The following is a 22,586-nucleotide window of genomic DNA, read 5'->3' as shown; positions in this document are numbered from 1 at the left end:
CATTCCCTAGGCTTCCATGATGGGTAACACATCAATAACACAAGTAACTCTGGTAGCTCTGAGTTTAGAGCTTGTGATTAATCCTGAAGGAATAGGAGTGATTTTTATTAGAATGCCAATTCTATTGATTTCTCAGCTGTAACTATAGGAAAAATCTGAAGATTTTGAGATCTGAGAATGCTCCATTCATGTCCACCCAGATGGTTATCAGTCAGTTCAGTTCAGTCGCTCAGTCTTGCCCCACTCTTTGCGACCCCATGAATCGCAGCATGCCAGGCCTCCCTGTCCATCACCAACTCTTGGAGTTCACTCAGACTCATGTCCATCGAGTCAGTGATGCCAAAGTCTATGCCCCAACCAGTAACGCTGAAGAAGCTGAACGGTTCTATGAAGGCCTACAAAACCTTTTAGAACTAACACCCAAAAAAGATGTCCAGATGGTTATACGACCTAAGAAAAGAGATTCTTACTTATCCAAGTACATAATGTGTTTTTATAAATAATAGCCCTGATTCTCTGAAGTCATATGTGTAAATCAGCCTCATTATTCAAAAATCAGCTCTATGAACATGGGGGTGATTAACAATTTGGCAACAATTTAGCCAACTTTACTCTCAGTGCTAAAAAAATATCTGAAGAAGATTCAGGAGAATCCACTGTAAATCATAACAAAACTTAGTTATGTTTGTATGGTTTCAGAATATTTCCCTCAAAATTTAGCTGAAACCTAAAATTTAAGCTAGGCTTTAATTCTAAAATATTGATATTAAACTCCATGGCATCTAGTTTATCATGAAAATACAGGAAGTTTAACATGAACATTTGATTTAATTTTTTACCTTCTATATAGTTAATATAATCCTTAACAAAAGAATAAGCCATATTTGTTAATCATACTACTCTTGGAATGATATTGGTTGTTAAGGCATAGGTTCTCTGCTACATAAATACAGTAACTAAATACAAGGTGTTATTATTGGCAGACACAGAAACTAATGAATGATGGTGCAAAGTCCACAGGAAAATATACTACAAAATTCATTGTTAATTTACTCTGACTTCTTTGATATCATTATTTTCTATGATTTATACAGGCATTTTTCATGTATACTTTAAGGCATCTTATATGATCAGCATAGCTTTTTATTTAACTGCTATGTATAAAATAGATAAGCAACAAGAATATATTGTATAGCATAGGGAATTGTACCCATCACCTTATAATAACTCTCAATGGAGTATAATCTATAAGAATATTGAATCATGCTGTATACCTGAAACTAATACTCTAAATCAACTATACTTCAATAAAAATAAATTATATAATATTTTCAATCAATCTTCACTATCATTCATTTTTGACAAGAAGAAACAACATTCAAATATAAAGTCATTTTCTTTTCCTAGGTATTTTTGCTGATTTCCCATGAACATGGCAATAAGTAGCTTAATGTCTGAGCTATAACCTAGGCACATGTCTCAGCCTAAATTGCCATAGAAGTGTGAGGCAAAACAAGATTATAACACTTTTGACAACTTGAAAATACTGAGTTCTTAAATAACTATAGTCCACTGGACATTTACAAGTAAATGGAGGAGGAAAAAGGTGAACAAACTGTTACAAACCCAGTTGCTCACTGTAGACCTCTGATATTTGATGGGTTAAGCAGCAATGCATATGAGTTTTGTTTTTAGTATCACACACTATTAATTATAGTTTAGTAAGACTAGATTCATCTTTGGACTTCATAGTACATATAAGCAAAGTTTACATATACAATACTGTGGTATAAGAATGCAAGTATTATTTTCTACTGCTTTCTAGTTCCAGTAAAATCTCACTGCTCAGACACAGATCTGTAATTTCATTAGACATAAACTATTACATGCCTGTAGATGTTAATTAAACATACACAAGGAATCATGTTGTTATTTATTCGTATTTTTCAATGCTGTCATTATCCTTTTACAGGTAAGACTACTGAGGTTCACAGACACTACCCGGGTTACTTAATGTTCACAGTGGGTACGGAGTAAAGCCAGGTTTGGAACTGAAGCAGATCCTGGCTTAGGTTACAGCACTTTTTCTACTAAAACGTACTTCCCACATTCAAGGTTTTAATTTCATTCATTCATGTTTGACACAGGCATGCAAGTAAACTTATGGTAGAGCTTTGGAGTTCATCCACAATTCATATTTTTTCCTACACCATCATTTTCTACGAGAGGCCAGTGAAGGCAAGTGAAGTGAAGTAACTGGAGAAAACTGCATAGAAGTAGTTACAGGACTGTGGTCCTTTGGATGCTACCTAAAGATGAAGATACTTTAGCTGAAGATCACAATTTACCCTCAGGATATTGGTAACACAAGGTTACAGTGGGAATATACATATATATTTCTATTGGCATCTCAAGAGAAGAATTTACCCAGATATATTTTAAATTTTCTTTACAAAATACTCTTCTAAAGTGACCTCATAAAAGCTCTCAAACCAAAACAATAGCAATTTAGTAATGTGGTGTTCTAATGCATTCAGTCGAAAGAGAAAAATGTGATGCAACAAGAAATAAATTCAGCAGTAGAGCTGTGCTTACCTTCATAAGTCCCACTTTCTAGGAGAGCACCGCTTTTCTCCAATTCCATAAAATCTTCAACAGTGATGAAAATATAGTCCACTCCAGGGACCTCACCCTCCTTATGTGGCCTTGTGGTGCCTGAATAAGGAAAAAATTAAAACAAAAGAAAGACTCTAAGTGATTTGTTGCTGAATTTTAGAAATACCACCATACTTTTGAATATTCAATAACACTTGTTTGTACATCCTGTGAGTTGGCAGTTTGCATTTGTCCTTCTGTTTGTTTGGAAACAGAAAATAGCAGAGGGTTAAGATTAAAGGAAACATACAAAGCATTTTTCTTCAAGTTTATAAAGGGCTCATCGCCATGGAATGTGGCTGCCTAGATTTTTCAGTGAAAAATGCAGACCATTGTGCCCTTTTAGAAGAGGTGGTTGGAATATTGGGCCAGGAGTCTGCTAGCTCAGGAATTTACATATCTCACTTCCATGAAAGGATCTCTATTGTTCTGTAGACTGCTTTGCTATGACATAAAATATAATGGAAAATAGAAATGTTAGCAAAATGTCAATTTACTTTTATATTTTCATGATCTGCTCCTTTGAGGGGGGAAAGGTGTTGTCATTTGTTAAAAATTATTTTGTACCAAATAATGGTTGATTTCAAGGATCAGAAAATCTTTATTATTACTTAGAATTAAATAACTAAATACTAATTAGAATTGAGAAATGAGTATAATTAAATCAGTATTATATTAGTAAGTCATTTTTCTTCCTTCATTCTTGCCTTTAATTCTAATTAAATTGGGAGGTGATACCCTCCCAGGGGTCATTGCAAGGGTCCACCACTCTTGTTTCCTGTATATCGCCTATAGAGCAAATAGCCACAGGAACTCAATCCTATTGCTCAGTATAGCTCCGTTGGAGAAGTCAGGTTCCGAGATCTCTGTACAGCTTGTGAGGTAAGAACCAAAAGTGAGACATATCAAGGCTGTGGATTTGTTTCCTGGAACTCTTCCTTCCCTGAGAAAGCTTTAAGCATTTTTCTTCCTTTTTCAATGCTACCTACATAAGACATTTTTCATAGTCTGATTGGAATTCCCATAAGGCATACATGCAAATAGTATGCACAAGTACATAGAAGGGAAATATGTTAGGGGAAGCACACTGATTGAAACCGCCCACCCTGGCCAGGCACCATAGTAACTATTTGCATGAGTTGTTTTATGACTGGCGATCCTGATAAGGAATACAGAACTAATAAGCCACCACCAACCGGAAGAGTTCGGGAAGGGTCTAAAGGAGACACAGCGTGTCCGTCCACTTCCCAGAATCCCTCTTGCTAGCATCCATCTTGGCTGAGCAATGCGTGCGCCACCAGGAAAGACTCTGAATTAGAGTGATTGGCCAAAGACCACCCGTAAACTAATCCCATCACTATAAAACCCGAGACTGCGAGCCACGCGGCAGAGCAGTTCTCCTGGGTTCCCTTACCCTACTGCTCTCCACCCGGGTGCCCTTTCCCAATAAAATCTCTTGCTTTGTCAGCACATGTGTCTCCTCCGACGATTCATTTCTGAGTGTTAGACAAGAGCCCAGTTTCGGGCTCTGGAAGGGGTCCTCCTTCCTGCAACAAATATGTAAACAAAGTACTAGTACTTGCAGGCTTACTGACGTGTAAGCTACCATCCACATTCTCTATATACCAGAAAAAGTATTAATATTTCAAACCCTTAAATTTATTTCACTTTCCAAAATCTTTACCAACTAGGCCATGTAATGGCCAATCAGTTCTTCCTTTAGTATATTAGGATCAAATCTGGATGACAAATGAGAGGCATAAACTAATGTCAGAATATACAATGTGTTGGAAAATTCATTTTGGGCAAAAAATGATTAATTTCCGCTGGCAATATTTTTTAAAGTTTGAAGGCATTATGTTCTAAAATTAAATTTTAAAACCTTCTTTGAGGGTTGCAAAACAATTTTTCCTCATAATCATGTTTAATGACTTCCCCCTGAATTTGTTATTTTAACTGTGCATTTTTTAATGTTTTATAATATTCACTACTGCTTTTATGTTATAAAATACAAACCTCCCACACCTAGTATGCATAATGTTGTCAAATCAATGTTTCTATGAGAACCTTAACTTTCAATATATTGACTTTTTATGTGCTTAACCCTTGTGAATTAAAAGCCCATTAACACGGTTTTTGGCAATCAATTTGTTTTTCTATTTATTTAGAACATACTCTAATCATTAAGAAAAATCACATAACAAAATTTCAATTTTCTTTCCTAATTTATCTGCATGTTTCAGAGGCTACACACTTTGACTAATTAAATACTTGCAGTGCAGTAACGTGCTGCTAGCACAATGTAAGCTTGCCCACAAGCTTGAGGGCAATTTCCAGGGCTGCTGACTTGACTAGCATGAGTTGCCTCACTGAATTCTAGTGAACATGTCTGGGGCTGTGCTTTTCTTGGAAGGACCATTAGTACTTCGGTTTACTGGTTGGTTTTCCGTCTACACCTTGCACATCAGGCCAGTGTGACAGAGTTCTTGCCTCAGGGATTCTGCCTGTGACTGCATCATTGTTACCTGTTGTTATTGGCCTGCCTAATGCTGGCTGCCTGATAGGACCGGGGGCCCGCCCACTTCACTGTTTTTGATGAAGTTCTACAGTGCAATCTTAAATGCTGCAATTCCCATCTTTGGCATCAATCTCCTACTCTTTACTCTCATTATGTTCTTCTAATTACAGCCTCCAGTCTCCTGATCTCTCTTAATTTTCCTGATGTTCCTCATATTTGACTTCACTTGCTTTTCTACCTACTAAGGGACTGGGGATCTGAAATGTCTTCTTTCCTTTAGTTCATCTTCAACATTTCCCATAGCTTAATAAGCCTCTGAGTTCTCTATCAGCTATTTAATTCATAGACTACAGCTGCTGTAGAAAACCATGAGCTTTCACTGACAAAGTACCCTACAGATTCAGGCTTTTTAATGTTAGTTTTTTTTTTTTTTTTTCTTGACAAGTTTTTTGTTCATTCATTTTTATAATCTGAAGTATAGTTGATTAATGAAGTTGTGCCAATCTCTGCTGTACAGCAAAGTTGACTCAGTTTTACACATATATACATTCTTTCTTTAAAATATTCTTTTTCATTATATTTTATGTCAGGAGATTGGATATAGTTCCCTATGGTATGCATAAGGACTTTGTTGTTTATCTGTTCTAAATGTAATAGTTTGCATCTACCAACACCAAATTCCCAGCTCTTCCCTCTCTGCTCCCCCTTCTAATGTTGGCTTGATTCTACTGATGGATGGAAATCCTTTTAATAAGGATCTCCTTCCCTCTCTGACACCACCCCACCATTTTCAAATACGCAAAGGCTTCGACTTTCAGCAGAAGACATTAGCTCATTCTCTTTCTGGTGATAAAGAGATATTCTGAAATAAAATTTCTTAAAGTTTCCTAATGTCTACCTCCTTCATCTGCATGATTTTCATCCTTAATTCTAATCATCCATCCATCTTATCATGACTAATCTCTTCTGTTTTCTCTCAAAGTCTAGTTTTTATGTTTTATCAGTTACACATTATATTTTAAAGACTCTATACTTCTACAAGATTTGTTATTCTACAAGTGTACAAGCTTTTATTTTGTAATGAAGACTTTTATCACCCCTCTCCAACACACTTTTCATTTTATCCACTTTTAACTCTTTAGCTGATTTCTGTTTTACCTCAACATCTTTGAATAATTAACTTATGGTTCTTGTTTTTATTTTAGTCACTATTGTGAAAGTGTCAGTTGCTCAGTCGTGTCCAACTCTTTGCGACCCCATGGACTATAGCCAGGCTCCCCTGTACATGGGATTCCCCAGGAAAGAATATTGGAGTAGGTTCCCATTCCCTTCTCCAGGGGATCTTTCTGACCGAGGGATCGAATCCAGGTCTCCCACATTGCAGACATTCTTTACCATATGACTCACAGGAAACTACTGATTTCTTGGTAAAGCAAATGAAGATTTTGGCTCTTTTTGCCCATATTTCTTATATCATTTCCTCACATCACTTCCTCCTTTTTTCCTCCTCCCATTCTCCCAGTAGAACAAACTTGCATTAGATTACTATTTAACATTTACTATAATAATACTATGTAAATCTATTTCCAGCAGAACTATGTACTGCACTGATTAATTTTCCTTCCTTATATATTTTTACTCTAGATTGAATATTTAAATTTCTACATTTCCACATATTGATCAATATTTCAATTAATTAATTCTCTTTTCCTTGGATACACAAATCTCTCAGAATATACAAGAATATTTAATAGTTTGTCAAGTTTAACCAATTGAAGACATTTCTCCTAGAGACTTTTGACCTGTTTCAATGTGGACTATGCTCATCTACTACACAGCAGTCATCCTGGGAGCACCGTTTGCCACCATCCTGGGGATTCACTTTGCCTCTTCCCTCTGTTTTATTCCCTTTTTCCCAGATCCTGTATCTCTTTTTGTAGTCCATTCCCTCATTTTGGCAGAGCAGAAAGTCAGAAATCTTTCATCAAAAGTTATATGGGAGCTACATTTTTTGAGACTTTGCATGTCTGAAAATGTCTTTATGCAACCCTCATGAGAGGCAAATTTGACTCAGTATTTCAGGAAAATAGCATAATGAAAGCATATTTCCATCTTGCTCCTCTTCTTAATGTCACCACCATTTTTCCAGTCATGCATGCCCTGAAACTTTCCATAAGTGTCACATTTCAGGTCTCTTTCACTCTTACTATATCTCCAAATAGTTGGCAAATTCCATGCCCTATAACTCCACAGTGTCATCCTTCTATCCTGTACTATCTCTGCTTCAAAGACCTCCCTCCTGGACCAAACAACGTCCGTGTCATTGGTGTGCTTGTCTCTCCCTTTGAGTTTGTCACTGAACTACCTGATTAGCCATAGTAGAGGACGAAGTTAATCACAGCCTCTTCAAAGAGTTTACCTACCCAATCTGTAGTCAAGAAATTTGACTGAAAAAAGTAAAGAAAGGAAAATACTACAATTTAAAAACAGTCAGAAAAAGCTCAGATTCTATCACTGACAATAAAGGCAGCTCTCATGGTATGTCAGGTTACAGAGTCTCTTTAGAGGGATTTGCCTTGATGGAACATGTGAGAGGACATAATACAGGAATTTTCCACATCAGAAATATCTTCATTTATCCTTTCATTTTAGCCCAAATTTTCCACGATTAGAATTACTCTTTGGCCTAGACAAGATAGAAACTAACTTTAAAGCATATGCTATAGTAGGTGGGAATGTGAGCCATGGAGTCAAACTGCCTGAGCTTGTTGATGCTCTACCATGTGCTATCAGTAATATCTTGAGGAAGGTTTTTCATCTCTATAAACTCTAGGAATAATAGTAGGAATAATACCAGTAGCATCTTTAAGTAGTTAGTTTGGAGAACAAATGAAATAATCCATATAAAGTACTTAATGTCTGGAAAATTCCAGGCACTCAGAAAAAATTATGTTAAGTACTCTTGTCTGAAAGAACAGAGATGACATCAAGGATAATTGCTTTTCCCCATGAATTCTTGCCACAAATTATTAACTGAGCACTTATGTGCCAAACACTATTCAGGATACCTGGTATATATCTTTGAGGAACACAGAATAGAAAAGGAACTTACATTCTAACAAGAAGAGACAGAGAATAAATACATAAAACATTTTTTTCTAAGTTATATAATATTCTATAAAAGGGTTAAATGACCATAAACCAAGGCATTGGCATCTATGGACTATTTAATGAGTAAATTACTGAGATTTTTAACCATTTTTTTAGACAATACAGAGCAAAACTTTGACTAGAAAGACTGTAAAGGAGCTGAAAGGAAGCAGAGACTTGCAATATGTGGGCTGCAAGCCCCAGAGGGGTGAATTGAGTTTGGCTAGGCACCTGTGGGGAAGAAGGCAATGGCAACCCAATCCAGTACTCTTGACTGGAAAATCCCAGGGACAGGGGAGCCTGGTGGGCTGCAGTCCATGCGGTCGCTAAGAGTCGGACACAACTGAGTGAATTCACTTTCATTTTTCACTTTCATGCATTGGAGAAGGAAATGGCAACCCACTCCAGCGTTCTTGCCTGGAGAATCCCAGGGACAGGGGAGCCTCGTGGGCTGCCATCTATGGGGTCGCACAGAATCGGACACAACTGAAGTGACTTAGCAGCAGCAGCAGGGACCTGTGGGAGTCAGCAGAAGATCCACAAAGAACCTGACTATATTTTAAAAGGAATCACTAAAGTCTTAGAGAGAAACTTCACTTAGTGCATGTACTTGGTCTAGTTTATACACTGGTGTCCAATAGGTATTTTTGAAATTTCAAGGCTATTTTCATAAGGTTGATAAGTATAACAGAGCATACTGGACTCTGATGACTGGTATATGTACACACACATAGACACACACACACACACACACACATTACCCTTCATTTTTTTTTTAATTTTGTTTTATTTTTAAACTTTACATAATTGTATTAGTTTTGCCAAATATCAAAATGAATCCATCACAGGTATACATGTGTTCCCCATCCTGAACCCTCCTCCCTCCTCCCTCCCCATACCATCCCTCTGGGTCGTCCCCGTGCACTAGCCCCAAGCATCCAGTATCGTGCATTGAACCTGGACTGGCATCTCGTTTCATACATGATATTTTACATGTTTCAATGCCATTCTCCCAAATCTTCCCACCCTCTCCCTCTCCCACAGAGTCCATAAGATTGTTCCATACATCAGTGTCTCTTTTGCTGTCTCGTACACGGGGTTATTGTTATCATCTTTCTAAATTCCATATATATGCGTTAGTATACTGTATTGGTGTTTTTCCTTCTGGCTTACTTCACTCTGTATAATAGGCTCCAGTTTCATCCACCTCATTAGAACTGATTCAAATGAATTCTTTTTAATGGCTGAGTAATACTCCATTGTGTATATGTACCACAGCTTTCTTATCCATTCATCTGCTGATGGACATCTAGGTTGCTTCCATGTCCTGGCTATTATAGACAGTGCTGCGATGAACATTGGGGTACACGTGTCTCTTTCCCTTCTGGTTTCCTCAGTGTGTATGCCCAGCAGTGGGATTGCTGGATCATAAGGCAGTTCTATTTCCAGTTTTTTAAGGAATCTCCACACTGTTCTCCATAGTGGCTGTACTAGTTTGCATTCCCACCAACAGTGTAAGAGGGTTCCCTTTTCTCCACACCTTCTCCAGCATTTATTATTTGTAGACTTTTGGATTGCAGCCATTCTGACTGGTGTGAAATGGTACCTCATAGTGGTCTTGATTTGCATTTCTCTGATAATGAGTGATGTTGAGCATCTTTTCATGTGTTTGTTAGCCATCTGTATGTCTTCTTTGGAGAAATGTCTATTTAGTTCTTTGGCCCATTTTTTGATTGGGTCATTTATTTTTCTGGAGTTGAGCTGTAGGAGTTGCTTGTATATTTTTGAGATTAGTTGTTTGTCAGTTGCTTCATTTGCTATTATTTTCTCCCATTCTGAAGGCTGTCTTTTCACCTTGCTGATAGTTTCCTTTGATGTGCAGAAGATTTTAAGTTTAATTAGGTCCCATTTGTTTATTTTTGCTTTTATTTCCACTATTCTGGGAGGTGGGTCATAGAGGATCCTGCTGTGATGTATGTCAGACAGTGTTTTGCCTATGTTCTCCTCAAGGAGTTTTATAGTTTCTGGTCTTATGTTTAGATCTTTAATCCATTTTGAGTTTATTTTTGTGTATGGTGTTAGAAAGTGTTCTAGTTTCATTCTTTTACAAGTGGTTGACCAGTTTTCCCAGCACCACTTGTTAAAGAGATTGTCTTTAATCCATTGTATATTCTTGCCTCCTTTGTCAAAGATAAGGTGTCCATATGTGCGTGGATTTATCTCTGGGCTTTCTATTTTGTTCCATTGATCTATATTTCTGTCTTTGTGCCAGTACCATACTGTCTTGATGACTGTGGCTTTGTAGTAGAGCCTGAAGTCAGGTAGGTTGATTCCTCCAGTTCCATTCTTCTTTCTCAAGATCGCTTTGGCTATTCGAGGTTTTTTGTATTTCCATACAAATTGTGAAATTATTTGTTCTAGCTCTGTGAAGAATACTGTTGGTAGCTTGATAGGGATTGCATTGAATCTATAAATTGCTTTGGGTAGTATACTCATTTTCACTATATTGATTCTTCCAATCCATGAACATTGTATATTTCTCCATCTATTAGTGTCCTCTTTGATTTCTTTCACCAGTGTTTTATAGTTTTCTATATATAGGTCTTTAGTTTATTTAGGTAGATATATTCCTAAGTATTTTATTCTTTCTGTTGCAATGGTGAATGGAATTGTTTCCTTAATTTCTCTTTCTGTTTTCTCATTATTAGTGTATAGGAATGCAAGGGATTTCTGTGTGTTGATTTTATATCCTGCAACTTTACTATAGTCATTGATTACTTCTAGTAATTTTCTGGTGGAGTCTTTAGGGTTTTCTATGTAGAGGATCATGTCATCTGCAAATAGTGAGAGTTTTCCTTCTTCTTTTCCAATTTGGATTCCTTTTATTTCCTTTTCTGCTCTGATTGCTGTGGCCACAACTTCCAAAACTATGTTGAATAGTAATGGTGAAAGTGGGCACCCTTGTCTTGTTCCTGACTTTAGAGGAAATGCTTTCAATTTTTCACCATTGAGGATAACGTTTGCTGTGGGTTTGTCATATATAGCTTTTATTATGTTGAGGTATGTTCCTTCTATTCCTGCTTTCTGGAGAGTTTTTATCAGACCCATCACAAGCACGGAAATTGAAACTATAATCAAAAATCTTCCAGCAAACAAAAGCCCGGGTCCAGATGGCTTCACAGCTGAATTCTACCAAAAATTTAGAGAAGAGCTAACACCTATCCTGCTCAAACTCTTCCAGAAAATTGCAGAGGAAGGTAAACTTCCAAACTCATTCTATGAGGCCACCATCACCCTAATACCAAAACCTGACAAAGATCCCACAAAAAAAGAAAACTACAGGCCAATATCACTGATGAACATAGATGCAAAAATCCTTAACAAAATTCTAGCTATCAGAATCCAACAACACATTAAGAAGATCATACACCATGACCAAGTGGGCTTTATCCCAGGGATGCAAGGATTCTTCAATATCCGCACATCAATCAATGTAATACACCACATTAACAAATTGAAAAATAAAAACCATATGATTATCTCAATAGATGCAGAGAAAGCCTTTGACAAAATACCCTTCATTTTTAAAGGCAGAAAGTAGAAGGATGGTGTGGCAAAAAAATTCTTAGAATTGAAATTCAGGATATCAGCTTTCTATTTGAATATTTTAGATATGTGGTTCTGGGTTAAAATATCATTTAGTTGATCATCAGTGTTCTTATTATACAGTGAGGCAAATATTGGGTGTAAAAGGGTATTATAAAAATAAAAATATGAGCACTATGGCAACACAATTGCATTCCTCTTTAGTAATATTAATACACTAAGAAAATACAATTCTAACAAACTTGATTGACGGCATCTCATTTTAGAATTTTTATAATGGAAACTTCAAATGAATTAATTTCATTAATGCTAAAATTTCTTAAGAAAAAGTTCTTATGCCTAAGGACTCAGGTTGCCCCCTTCTGTTGTCTGGGTGTACAATAAGTCAGTTCCTTTGATTACATGCTAAAATGTGGGATATAATGATTTAGTCACTATTTATGAGGATCCTCTGCCTTTTGTTAGACAGACACTTAAGGCCAATAAAGCCTATTGATTAGATTGCAAGAAGTTTTCTATCCTTTGCTTAATCACTTGAAAAGTGTGAAAGTGCTCATAAAACTTGATTAGTGGATCATTTACTTTTACCCTCAGGCACAGGACCTTCAATAAGAATACTCACAAAAGAAGATTTTAGATCTATGTGTCTGGGGGAAAAAAAGGTATTAGTTGAGGTTAAATCAGTTGGTGCCAGAAGAAGAAAGCAATTGGCTGAAGAAAGAGAAAGCAATTGGTGATCTATGAACATCTTTCAGAAAGAAACACAATTCTAAAAATAAAGCAAATAATGTGAAATGTAATGAAAGGTTATACAAAGGTAATTTATAGTTAAAGGTAATTCGTACCTAGAATGGAGAAATAGTTTAAGTTGAATTTCCTGCAGATACTTACCTTATTTTTATGCTGAAATAATTATAGCCACTTCCCTATCTTAGAAGATTATGAATAGAAAGATGATAGTGAAGCAACACTCAGCAGTAACAACAAGTAATCATGCAACATTAGGAACAGGGTGGAAGCTAGGGAGAATGAACAAGGAAATAGATGATTCATCACATAGCTAAAGTTGAAGCTCACCTTCTTTTATTGCTCTTCTATATTTGGTTAGTACTTCCCTAAGTGGTATTTAGAAATGTCCAAAATAAATTTTATTATCCAAATTATAGTTTAAATATTCATTCTTTATTATGTCTTCCTAACCACTCTTCCAAAGGAAAAAAAAATTAAAAGGAATGGAAATGGAGGAAATGCACTAAATTATGTCTTTGCTTTATCACCTATTACTTTATTTCTTTAAAAAACAACTTACTGAATAATTGCTAAATTAAGTAGTGCATGGATCACATTTCCTTCAGGAGTTAATGAAAGGATATAGTACTTGTGCTCAAAAGACATGTTCTGAAAAGGATAGATTTGCTCCCAAATGGCTAGCTTATTATTGATACACAGTGCAAGCAGATGAAAGCCACGTGCATTTTGTTACCATGGCAACTGGGGGGTGCCAATGAATTTATTTTTTTAATTCTACTATTTAAATGAAGGAATGTTGCACCTTTGGCCTCAGTAAGAAAAGGGCATGATGTTGGTGGTAAATGTAACTCTAAGGCACATTTCCCTTTAGCTTTAGAATATTTCCTAATTTTAGTAAATTGTTTAAGAAAGTCACTGGCTTACCAGAAAGTATTACTATCTTGATGATGGTCAGTCCAGTCATCTAACAAGATCTATTTTGATGAGCTGAAAGTTCCACAGTGCCCATTGCATTGCACACAGATGCGTGACTGTGTGAGAATCTGAAAAAGTGAATTCTTTTCTTGTGCATGTTTATGAATATATTTTCTCTTTTTCCCTGGTGTCTCTTTAACTGCAAACTGGAGAAAATAAATCTTGACAGCTAGGGTAACTTCCTGTGGATTCAACCTTTAAGTAATTTACTTTTAGATTCCTGAAGACACTTCTTTACTGTATCAGTTACTTACTAGCAAGTGTGAACACTCTCATGGATTTTTCTGTGTACTTCCAATAAAAACATTCAGGAGATTCATTGACTGATAGCACTTACCAATTTTTACATAATCAGCCTAGGTCTTGGATTCTTTACATTCATTTTCAATTATATAAAATCCATAAGTGTGATTTTATACAGACATAGAGCTAAAGCAAGCAAATTAAATGATATAGTTTACTTGATTGGGCCATTGATTCCTATGTGATAGATTATAAAGAAATGTGAGATTTATAGATTTCACATCAACTAATACAGTGGATTGGGTTAAGGTCAGAAAGGAAAACATACCATCCAATTAATCACATATTTTATAAGATTTATTGCCTCCTCAATAAAACACTATGAATGTTCTATATAATATCAAAGTTGTGACAGCTCCATGCACAAAATACCAGTAGTAACTATGACTTATTTTCTTAACTGTATATTGCTCTAAACCTTGGGAATTATTTTAAAACTGTCTTATCCTCAGAAATAGGATACTATCTATTATTATTGAAAACTGCATTGACATATACTACTAGTAATGCTACATATCTTTCAGACACAGAGACATTTTTGAAGAAGAAAGCTCTCCTTGAATATCTCTGGATATAAAGGTTTAGACTAATGTCCCATGTGGAACCAATTACTGTTTTACGTTTTAACAGTTTGCACTGAGGCAGCTTCACACCCAAATGGATGGTTTCTAACATGCAGGATGCATCAGAATGACAAGGAGGCTTGTTAAACACAGATTGTTGGGTGTCATATCTGCAGTTTGTGATACTTGGGTTGGGCCTGAGAATTAGTATTTCTAAAAAGTTCCCAGGTGATGGTGATGCTTCTAGTCCAGGGACAGTAAATTGAGAACCACTGCTCTAACCTCACTCATATCTCAGGAAACCCAAACTAAAAGCTGTGTTAAGTTTCATTGTTCATTTAGCCACAACAGCTCAAAAAGCAAGTGGTTCATAATTTGTCATCAGTCTTAGAGTAATCTTCTGCCTGCAATGTGGGAGACCCGGGTTCGATCCCTGGGTTGGGAAGATCCCCTGGAGAAGGAAATGGCAACCCACTCCAGTATCCTTGCCTGGAGAATCCCATGGACAGAGCAGCCTGATAGGCTACAGTCCACAGGGTCACAAAGAGTCGGACACGACTGAGCGACTTCACTTACTTTAGAGTAATCTATAGCTGCATACTGGATTCAGAGAAAACAATTCATTTGTCATTTGTGGTGTACAGGTGAATGGAGTTGCAAGAAGTACACTGGAAAATCAAAGTACTCTCTTATGCTATTGCATATCGCTTTTTCACAGTTCTCTTAGGAGTTAATCAAATTTGGGGGGAAAAATCAACACACCTCCATTTATGCTTTCTTATAAATAACTTTCATTACTACTTGAAATAATTAAACTATCTTGGTCCTACATGTACAACAATATGGCTTAAATTCTGAAAAACATAGGAGGCTTGTATATGGCTCACCAGGAGTGAATAAGGCAAGAAAAACAAGTATCTAATGCAGAAAATCTCCTGTATTATGAAAAAAACTATGGTGAATGAAATAAGAAGACATAAATGAAAAATGTGTGAATCTCCAACAACCAAGAAAATGTAACATCTGATGTTATCTGTGCCAAGGTATTGGATGCACTAAATGATAAATTATAGCTTGTCTACAACTATTCTAAACAGACTAAATCAGGGGATGGGCAGCTACATTGTGGAATTAGTATCCATAAGGCTCTCTATTGGAACAAATTATTTAGAAGACGTATTCATGGCACAGTGGTAAAGAATCCACTTGCCAGTGCAGAAGATACAGGAGATACAGGTTCAATCCCTGGGTCAGGAAGATCCCCTGGAGTAGGAAATGGCAACCCACTCCAGTATTATAACCTGGAAAATTTCATGAACAGAGGAGCTCGGCAGACGGGCTACATCCATGGCCTCGCAAATAATTGGACACGACTGAGCACACACACATGTATGCATGTACATGACCCACCAAGTCTTTCATCACTTCTATGACTCTATTTATAGAATTATGTCCCTGCTCTAAACACCAGAGAAGATGTGAGTCAGAGATAAAAAAATGTCATCCAAAAGTCAAAGTTTATTATATTGATCTTTATCAGTTGAACTCAAAGCCCATGACACTAAGTAAGGAAGACAGGCAACATTTGCAGGTTATCATTTTTAAAGTTGATGCATGCATGTACATTTTTAATTTTAAGGCTTCTACACTAAATGATCATACTTGATTACTGACAGTAACAAGACACTGTTGACGGCACACACACTGAGGAAGACCTGGGGCAAAATGAATGATTTCCTAATTGCACAGCATTTGAGTCATTACAGCTTTGATTACAAAGAATTAGAAAACTAATCCTTAACCATTCCTTCACAACAAAGTTCATCTCTTCTACCCAAGAGATTGTTGAGGAATCTTTAGCTGCACAAATTACTTTCTTCAGCAAAATTCTGCCTTTACCTCAGTCACATTCACAGTCTAGATATAGAGACATGACTAAATAAAATGACTCATCCAAGGAAAATCAGATTCCTAGATAATTTGTTCTTGGCTGTTTGATCCACTCTTGCAATATATAATAATCCTAATTCCAGGATAAAGGAACACTGTACCTTCACTGATAAATCAGGGTAGTAAACCATAATCTTAAGAGTCTTAAGTTATTAAGTTCCTGATTTTTTAAGAGAATAGAAGATGTTACCAATTAATTCCACTTTGAAATTTTATTTTAATTTTCTAATATTTAATGTAGATATATTCTATATCTGGTATTCTATAGGATTAATAAAAATACATTTTGATTACCTAATTTATGATTTAATAGATGATGTTTCAAAATTACATACTGGGCTAAAGGAAAGAGCTATAGTGACCTTTTATAGAAACAGTATGTATTTAGCTTGAAGCTTTTAGACTCTTCTCATATAAGTTAATTTGGGCCAGAACTAAACTACAGAGATATTACCAGCCCTCTGAGCAATACACAGACACTCTACTCTTTGACCTTCATTGCATATAAGGTTTAGTGGATCATAACTTTATCATTTTACCTCTATTAGAATCTTACAATGACATTAACTTTTAGTATCACCATATGGCTCTATAGAATTCTTTTTTTTTTTTAAACTTTACATAATTGTATTAGTTTTGCCAAATATCAAAATGAATCCGTCACAGGTATACATGTGCTCCCCATCCTGAACCCTCCTCCCTCCTCCCTCCCCATACCATCCCTCTGGGTCATCCCAAAAATGCCCAAGGTAGATCATAGAATACAAAGTCTATAGACTACCAGAAAATCCAGATGGAGGTAAGAAGACATTTAACTAATCAGGAATTTTGAAACACTGACAGGTTTGTCAGATTATATGGTGCAAATCATATAGCTGAATGATCATTTTTTATTTATTGAGGTTATCAAGTATACACCAGAGAAGGCAATGGCACCCCACTCCAGTACTCTTGCCTGGAAAATCCCATGGACAGAGGAGCCTGGTAGGCTGAAGTCCACGGGGTCACTAAGAGTCGGACACGACTGAGCGACTTCACTTTGACTTTTCACTTTCATGCACTGGAGAAGGAAATGGCAACCCACTCCAGTGTTTTTGCCTGGAGAGTCCCAAGGATCGGGGAGCCTGATGGGCTGCCGTCTACGGGGTCGCACAGAGTCGGACACGACTGAAGCGACTTAGCATAGCATAGCATCAAGTATACACATGTCAAATAATTATGGAAGGAAGAAAAGAAGAAGGATGAGTCGGTCATGAAATGCTGAGCCATATGGCCCAGCTCCTCTTTAAGAAACCAAGAAAGAACAATTTGACTTATCAAATGAAATAATCGGCATTTGAAAAAAAAAAAAAAAAACACACACAGTACCTTGCCTTTTTTTCTTTTTTTTAAGCTAACAAACAATTTTATGCCTCTGAAGGTTAAACAAAAAAGGGATGGCCGGAAGACGCAGAATACTATTTCTGTCTTTCTAAGACCTAAATGTTAGACATGCAACCATCAGCAACCTAGCCTTGATCTATGTGATCCTTTAGGTTTGAAGGACAGTAGGACTCAGTTTCTATGCAATTATCATAAGTTCCCAGACCCTCTAGCCTTCTTTCCAGGTAACTATGTGCACTTCTTTATTGCACAGCAAATTAAAAGTGATACAATTAGAGGAATGTATACAATGAACTGTCAAATATTCATTTGTGACCTTTGTTGGAAATACTTATATAAAAATATCAGAATAAAACCACATGGTAACAAATATATTTGGCTTTATAGATTCTCAAATCAGTGTTTCTGTGATTTGCAATTATCATGAGAGATTAAGAGAAGTTTTACAAATCAAAATATACAAAATAAAATTTTAAGGACATTTCAAAAGAATGCTAATTAAGGTACTCCTGCACAAGATATTGAATTAAATAGTGAATTATCAAAATAAATATTAGTTTCTTTGGAGAGAATATATGTAATTTTAGATAAATCCTTATTTACTGTATCAAGAACACAAAACACAAGGTTATCTGCCAGATCAACTGAGACAAAGTACAAAAGATGAGAACACCATCAATGTAGCTGTTGACTCAGAAACCTCCCCAGAGAAGCATGAGTGGTTGGGGAGCTAACATCTGATAGGTTGACAGTCCTCTGGCTTTCAAACCCAAAGTATTAAGGACTGTCCCCTAGAAGAAGGATTAAAAAGTCTTGTAGTTAAAAAAAAAACTAGAAAGGCAAAGGCTGGCCAAACAGGACTGTAGGGCATTAATGAATCCATATTAAAATCAACATTCTTTGTAAGTTTAAGAAAAGCTAAGCATTCTGTACCTCCCCAAACAGTTACACTTCAATGGTTCCTTTGGAATGTGTGTGTGTGTGTCTGAGCGTGGGTGCTCAGTTGTGCCTGACTTTTTGTCACCAGGCTCCTCTGTCCATGGAATTTTCCAGGCAAGGATACTGGTGTGGGGTGTCATTTCCTACTCCAAGGGAACTTCTCAGCCCAGAGATTAAGCCCACATTTCTCACACCTCCTGCATTGGCAGGCAGATTTTTTTAACATTTCATCACCTGGGAAGATCTCCTTTGGAATAAGTATTGCTAAACATTTTCTAAAAGGGTCAAACAGCAATTAGCTAGGCATTGCCAGCCATAACTCATAGTGCTATCTGTTAAACTCTATCACTGCAAGTGCAAGCAGTCACAGACAATGCATGAAGGAATGAGTGTGGCTGTTTTCCAATAAATCTTTATTTACAAGACAATAGGCTGGATTTGACCTGCAAGTAGTAGCCTGTCCATCTCTGCATCACGTCTTTTGCCCCTTTGTGTCTTGATGCTCTTTTCTCCTCAGTCTGTACTTGTAAACCAAAAGAAAGAAAAAGCAAAGTTGCTTAGTCATGTTCTATTCTTTGCGACCCCATGGACTGTGGCTTGCCAGGCTCCTCTGTCCACGGGATTTACCAGGCAAGAATACTGGAATGGGTGGCCATGTCCTTCTCTAGGGGATCTTCCCAACCCAGGGATCAAATCCAGGTCTCCCACATTGCAGGCAGACTCTTTATCACTTGAGCCACCAGAGAATATGCAACTCAAATGCTGGAATTTGGGTACACCACCTTGATATAGAGAAAAAATATGACCGTTTGTGACAGTGTGACCCGTGTTAAGTGTAACATTTTACATATATGTTCATTATCCCTTTGAAAATTCCTTAAAACATAACTAGGTAGGTTTCTAATACACAGAAACAAAAAAGGGAGGAAAATCTATGAGAAAGACAAATAGAAATCTGTCCTCCAAGAAGCAAAACTGCCCTTAAGGAATATTTGAACTAATTTCAACACATAACTGCAAGGAGAATTATGATTTGTGACACCACATCAAGTGTAGAAACACACCTGTTCCTATAAGTAAAGCAGTAAGCAAGCTTCTCCATGCCCTAGGTATAGTACTGACGGTGCTGCATCTTTATGTGGTAAATAATGATATCTTGTTGACCTTGTTACCATGGGGTATAACTTCATTAACAATGCTTCTAACAGCCTATGGAATTCAGTAGCCATTTAATATAGGGAAGAAGTATTGAGCCTCTACGTGCTTCTGAACTTCAAAACTAAATTTTATCATGTTATATCTATAATGACCCATATGTATGCTACATATCTACCAGGGGAGTCAAGTTACATGTGATTTGTAGGAGAAACTGACAGTCACATTCACATTTTATATGTATAAGAAATTGATGTTTTCTGATATCTCATGCTCATGCTCAGTCACACTTCAGTTGTGTCTGTTCTGTGCAACCCCATGGACTGTAGCCCACCAGGCTCCTCTGTCCATGGGATTTTCCAGGCAAGAACACTGGAGTGGGTATTTTCTAATATAAATATCAACAATCACATGATGAATTGTACCTGAAGAATATACAGATGCCTATAAACTGTATGTTTAAGACCATATCTTAAAACTAGCATAATACATGAAAACAAGACAAAGAAAAAGAGAATTATATTAGGCTAAGCAATTTAAGATATTTGATTATTCATTGCATTAAAGCAAAATATTAAAATAATTAGAGGGCTTTCTCTTGCTGAGACAATCTGCTAATAATACATTCAGTAATACAGTTTTGAAATTTTTTAAAACAAATTTATCATTTGTCCAAAGACATATGGGATGTTTGTGAATGGATGTTTATCTACTAGAAAAAAGAAAAAGATATGACTGATGAATATAGCAAAGGAAGGAATTTTAGGGGAAGTTTCTTTGTATAAATAATAATATTAATAAGTACTAATATTTATTGAGTTCCAACTTTGTGTCAAGGGCTTCTCTGGTGGCACAGTTGTGAAGAATCTTCTTGCCAATGCAGGAAACAAAAGGGATGCAGTTTCAATCCCTGGGTAGGGAAGATCCTCTGGAGTAGGAAATGGCAACCTGCTCCAGCAATCTTGCCTGGAAAAATTCCATGGACAGAAGAGCCTGGAGAGCTACAGTCCACGGGATCGTAAAGAGGTGGGTACGACTGAGTGATTGAGCACGCACACAACCTTGTGTGAAGCACCGTACTATGCACTTTGCATGAGTTAGCTCTTTTACTTCTCTTAACAACATAAGGTGGATAGCATTTGATCCATTTTAGAGCCTGAGTAACTTGTTCAAGTCACAGGACTGATAAGTGGCAGAGTCAGGATTTAAACCAGTCAGACTACCTGTAGAAGTCAGACTCCCAAGTAACAGGGTAGTCCATTCACCCATGAAATGTTCTATACACATTTTTTTCATGAGGGTTGGATGGAAGGAGTGGGTGGGGGTGATAGGGAAGTATGCTTGGTGAATAGGAGGTGGGAAGCCACCATTCACAGCACATTCAGATCAAGTATTCTACTCAGAGAGAATAATGAAACCAGGAGGCAAAGGAGGAAGTAAGACATTCTCTGAACTATTGCTGAGTTTTGGGTAGATATATCCAGAAAGATAATCCAGAATTACCAAGAAATTAGCTACAGAGTACAAAGGAGAGATATTTTTGAAAAGAAAACTTCAAACTTATGAAACTGGAATTCTACAAACATTTTAAAAGAGCTCTGAACAGAAGAAAAAGTAGTAATTTCCTCAAAATGGAAAAATCACAAATTATTAAGAATTGAATAAAGTTTTGGTTGTTAAGAGAATATGTCCTTTTTCATATTTCTGAATAGGCTTTATTTGTAGAGTACTTTTAGGGTCACAGCAAAATTGAGTGGAAAGTACAGAGAGTTCCTATAATCCCATCTCCCTCTCTCCAAAATACACACCCTCCCCCTCATCCACATCTCTTCCAAGTGAGGTACATCTGGTACAATTTATGAGCTAACAATAACACATTATTATCAACTGAAATCCATAGTTTACATTGGATTCATACGTTGTGTGATGCATTCTACAGGTTTTGACAAATGTTATCAATAGGTTTTGATAAAGTTGTGATGGCCACTGGCTGCTAGAAAGACAAAAATGGAAAAAAAAAAAAAAAATCCAAATGTGAAATTACTAAGATACAGACAATTACAGCCACCTGCATAATAATCACTTCAAGTAGTATTTAAAATAGTAAATATAAAATTATTTTTAATAATTATAAAAGATAAGAGATGGTTTAAAGCAAAAACAAATAATGCTATATTATGGAGTTTATAACAGTGAATTAAAATGTATGATTATAAGAGAAAACATGTTGGAGCAGGGGATTACTGCACTATAGTAAACTTTTCCTAATATATATGATGCGGTATGTTACTTGTTGGTTGACATGATAGGTTAAGATAAATAATATAAACCCTAAAGCAATCTCCAACGAGGCATACAAAATTAGAATATAAAGATGATAAGTTTATATCAAGCCCTACAAGAAATACATATTAAATACAACCAAAAAGCCAAAAGTGTTAAGGATAGAAAAAGATGTGTCATGTTATGATTAAATTAAGGCTATCATGCTTTATTAACATCAGAGCAAAGAATATTAACGGAGATAAGGAGGATCACTTCATAATAATAAAAGGGTCAAAAAAATAATAAAGGGGTCAATTCATCAAGAGGACATAAAAACTCTAAATGTTTATGTACCTATAACAAGAGTTAAAATA

The 22,586-nt window shown here is 36.3% G+C and overlaps 1 protein-coding gene across 12 annotated transcripts in view; it reads right to left on the bottom strand.

The window, feature by feature from the left end:
- The window catches only part of MAGI2 (membrane associated guanylate kinase, WW and PDZ domain containing 2), a 1,460,538-nt gene that overhangs the window by 654,771 nt on the left and 783,181 nt on the right, over window positions 1-22,586 (bottom strand). For all 12 annotated transcript variants that reach the window (XM_070787194.1, XM_070787197.1, XM_070787196.1 and 9 more), the window contains one exon: window positions 2,596-2,715. In XM_070787194.1, coding sequence (XP_070643295.1) covers window positions 2,596-2,715 — 120 coding nt within the window. The remainder of the gene's footprint in view (window positions 1-2,595; window positions 2,716-22,586) is intronic.

Source organism: Bos indicus, chromosome 4 (assembly GCF_029378745.1).
Source record: "Bos indicus isolate NIAB-ARS_2022 breed Sahiwal x Tharparkar chromosome 4, NIAB-ARS_B.indTharparkar_mat_pri_1.0, whole genome shotgun sequence".
NCBI lineage: Eukaryota > Metazoa > Chordata > Mammalia > Artiodactyla > Bovidae > Bos > Bos indicus.
This window is presented reverse-complemented; position numbering and strand designations above follow the sequence as displayed.